The 1,745-nt window shown below is 59.7% G+C and overlaps 1 protein-coding gene across 1 annotated transcript in view; it reads right to left on the bottom strand.

The window, feature by feature from the left end:
• LOC104291256 (tubulin beta-1 chain-like) overlaps positions 1–1,647 on the bottom strand; it is a 2,664-nt gene extending 1,017 nt beyond the window's left edge. The window contains exons 1-2 of the mRNA XM_009890466.1: positions 1,542–1,647; positions 5–112 (exon numbers count right to left, since the gene is read on the bottom strand). Of these exons, the coding sequence (XP_009888768.1) occupies positions 5–112; positions 1,542–1,602 (169 nt within the window). The 5' untranslated portion in view covers positions 1,603–1,647. The remainder of the gene's footprint in view (positions 1–4; positions 113–1,541) is intronic.
• Between the last annotated feature and the right edge of the window lie 98 nt (positions 1,648–1,745).

The raw sequence follows: 1,745 nt of genomic DNA, 5'->3' as shown, positions 1-1,745 counted from the left end.
AGGCAGTCGCAGCTCTCCGCCTCCTTCCTCACCACGTCCAGGACCGAGTCCACCAGTTCGGCCCCCTCCGTGTAGTGGCCCTTGGCCCAGTTGTTGCCTGCGCCGCTCTGGCCTGGGGTGGGGACACGGTGGGGACATCATGAAGGGGGTCCCTGGGGGGAAACTGAGGTCTTTGGGGGCTTTCAGGCCAACTGGAGTACATTGGGGACCTTCAGCCCATCCCTGGGGACCTTCAAAGCAATCTTGATCACCATGGGGACCTCAATCCCACCCTTGAGGACATCCATCAGCCTCCTTGGGGACGTCCATCCCAACCCTGGGGACCTCTGTTACCCTCCACGGTGACTTCCAGCCCACCCTTGGGGACTTAATGCTCCTTGGGGACCTCCGTAACCTCCATGGTGACTTCCAGTCTGCCCTTGGGGACCTTAGGTTCCTTGGGGACCTCCAGCCCACGTGGGGATTTTATGCGCCTTGGGGACATCCATCACTGTCTTTGAAGACATCTAGCAAAGCCCTGGGGACACCAAGCACCTTGGGGACTTTAATTGCGCTTCTTGCCTATCTCCTGCTCACCCTTGAGCTTGTGGAGGACCTCCAGCACACCCCTGGGGACCCTGAGCTCTTTGGGGACCTCCATCCCACCCTCAAGAACCTTGAGCACCTCCATCGCCCTTGTTGGGTATCTCTACCTGACCCTTGGGGACCCTGAGCACCTCGGGGACCTCCCATCATCCTCCTTCGAGATCCCCAGGCCGCTCTTGAGGACCTTGGGGACCTCCATCTCTCTCCTTTCTCCATCTCTATGCCACCCTTGGGCACCCTGAACACCTCAGGGACCTTTGTCCAACCCCTGGGGACCTCCAGTCCACACTTGAGCTTCTTAGAGACCACCATACCTCTTCTTGGGGACTTCCAGCTGGTCCTTGGAAACCTTAAACTCCTTGAGGACCTCCATTACCTTTCCGTGGGGAACCCCAAGCACCTTGGGGACCTTTTGTTACCCTTTTTGGGGACCTCCATTCCACCCTTGGGTAGCTTAAGCTCTTCATGGACCTTCACCGTGCACCCATGGGCACCCTGAGCTCCTCAGAGACACCCATCTCCTAAGGGACACTCATCCCCCTGATTTGGGGACCCCCAACCCCTTCGGGGACCCCAATAACCCTCCGAGAACCAAAGTGGGGGCAGCTCTGGGGACACAGGGAAAGACCCTGCCCACCAAGAAGGGGACAATAAAGACCTGCCACCCCACTGTGACAAGCACCTGAGGGCCATCAAGTAGGGACATGTCCCTCCAATAGGAAGGGCAGCCATGAGCCACCACCAGGACCCCATGGGCCACCACGGTGGGGACAGTGGAGATCAACCACCCGACCCCATAATGATGGTCACCGAAGGGCCACCAGCAGGAGCCTCACAGCCATCAAATGAAGAGAAATGCCACCTTTCCATGATGGGCACCCCTGGGTCACCTACGAGGACATGAGGGGGGGGACACAGGGGACCCCATGGGAAAGCAGGGGGACACAGGGACTCACCAAAAACGAAGTTGTCCGGCCGGAAGATCTGCCCGAAGGGTCCTGAGCGCACCGAGTCCATGGTGCCCGGCTCCAGGTCCACCAAGATGGCCCTTGGCACATACTTACCCCCTGGGGACATCGCCGTGTCACCAGGGGGCGGTGATGGTGACAACACCGCGTCACCACCCCGCCCCCAACCCCCCCAGAAACGCCCCTAAAACC

The sequence above is a fragment of the Charadrius vociferus genome, unplaced genomic scaffold (genome assembly GCF_000708025.1).
Source record: "Charadrius vociferus isolate BGI_N301 unplaced genomic scaffold, ASM70802v2 scaffold1068, whole genome shotgun sequence".
Lineage (NCBI taxonomy): Eukaryota > Metazoa > Chordata > Aves > Charadriiformes > Charadriidae > Charadrius > Charadrius vociferus.
This window is presented reverse-complemented; position numbering and strand designations above follow the sequence as displayed.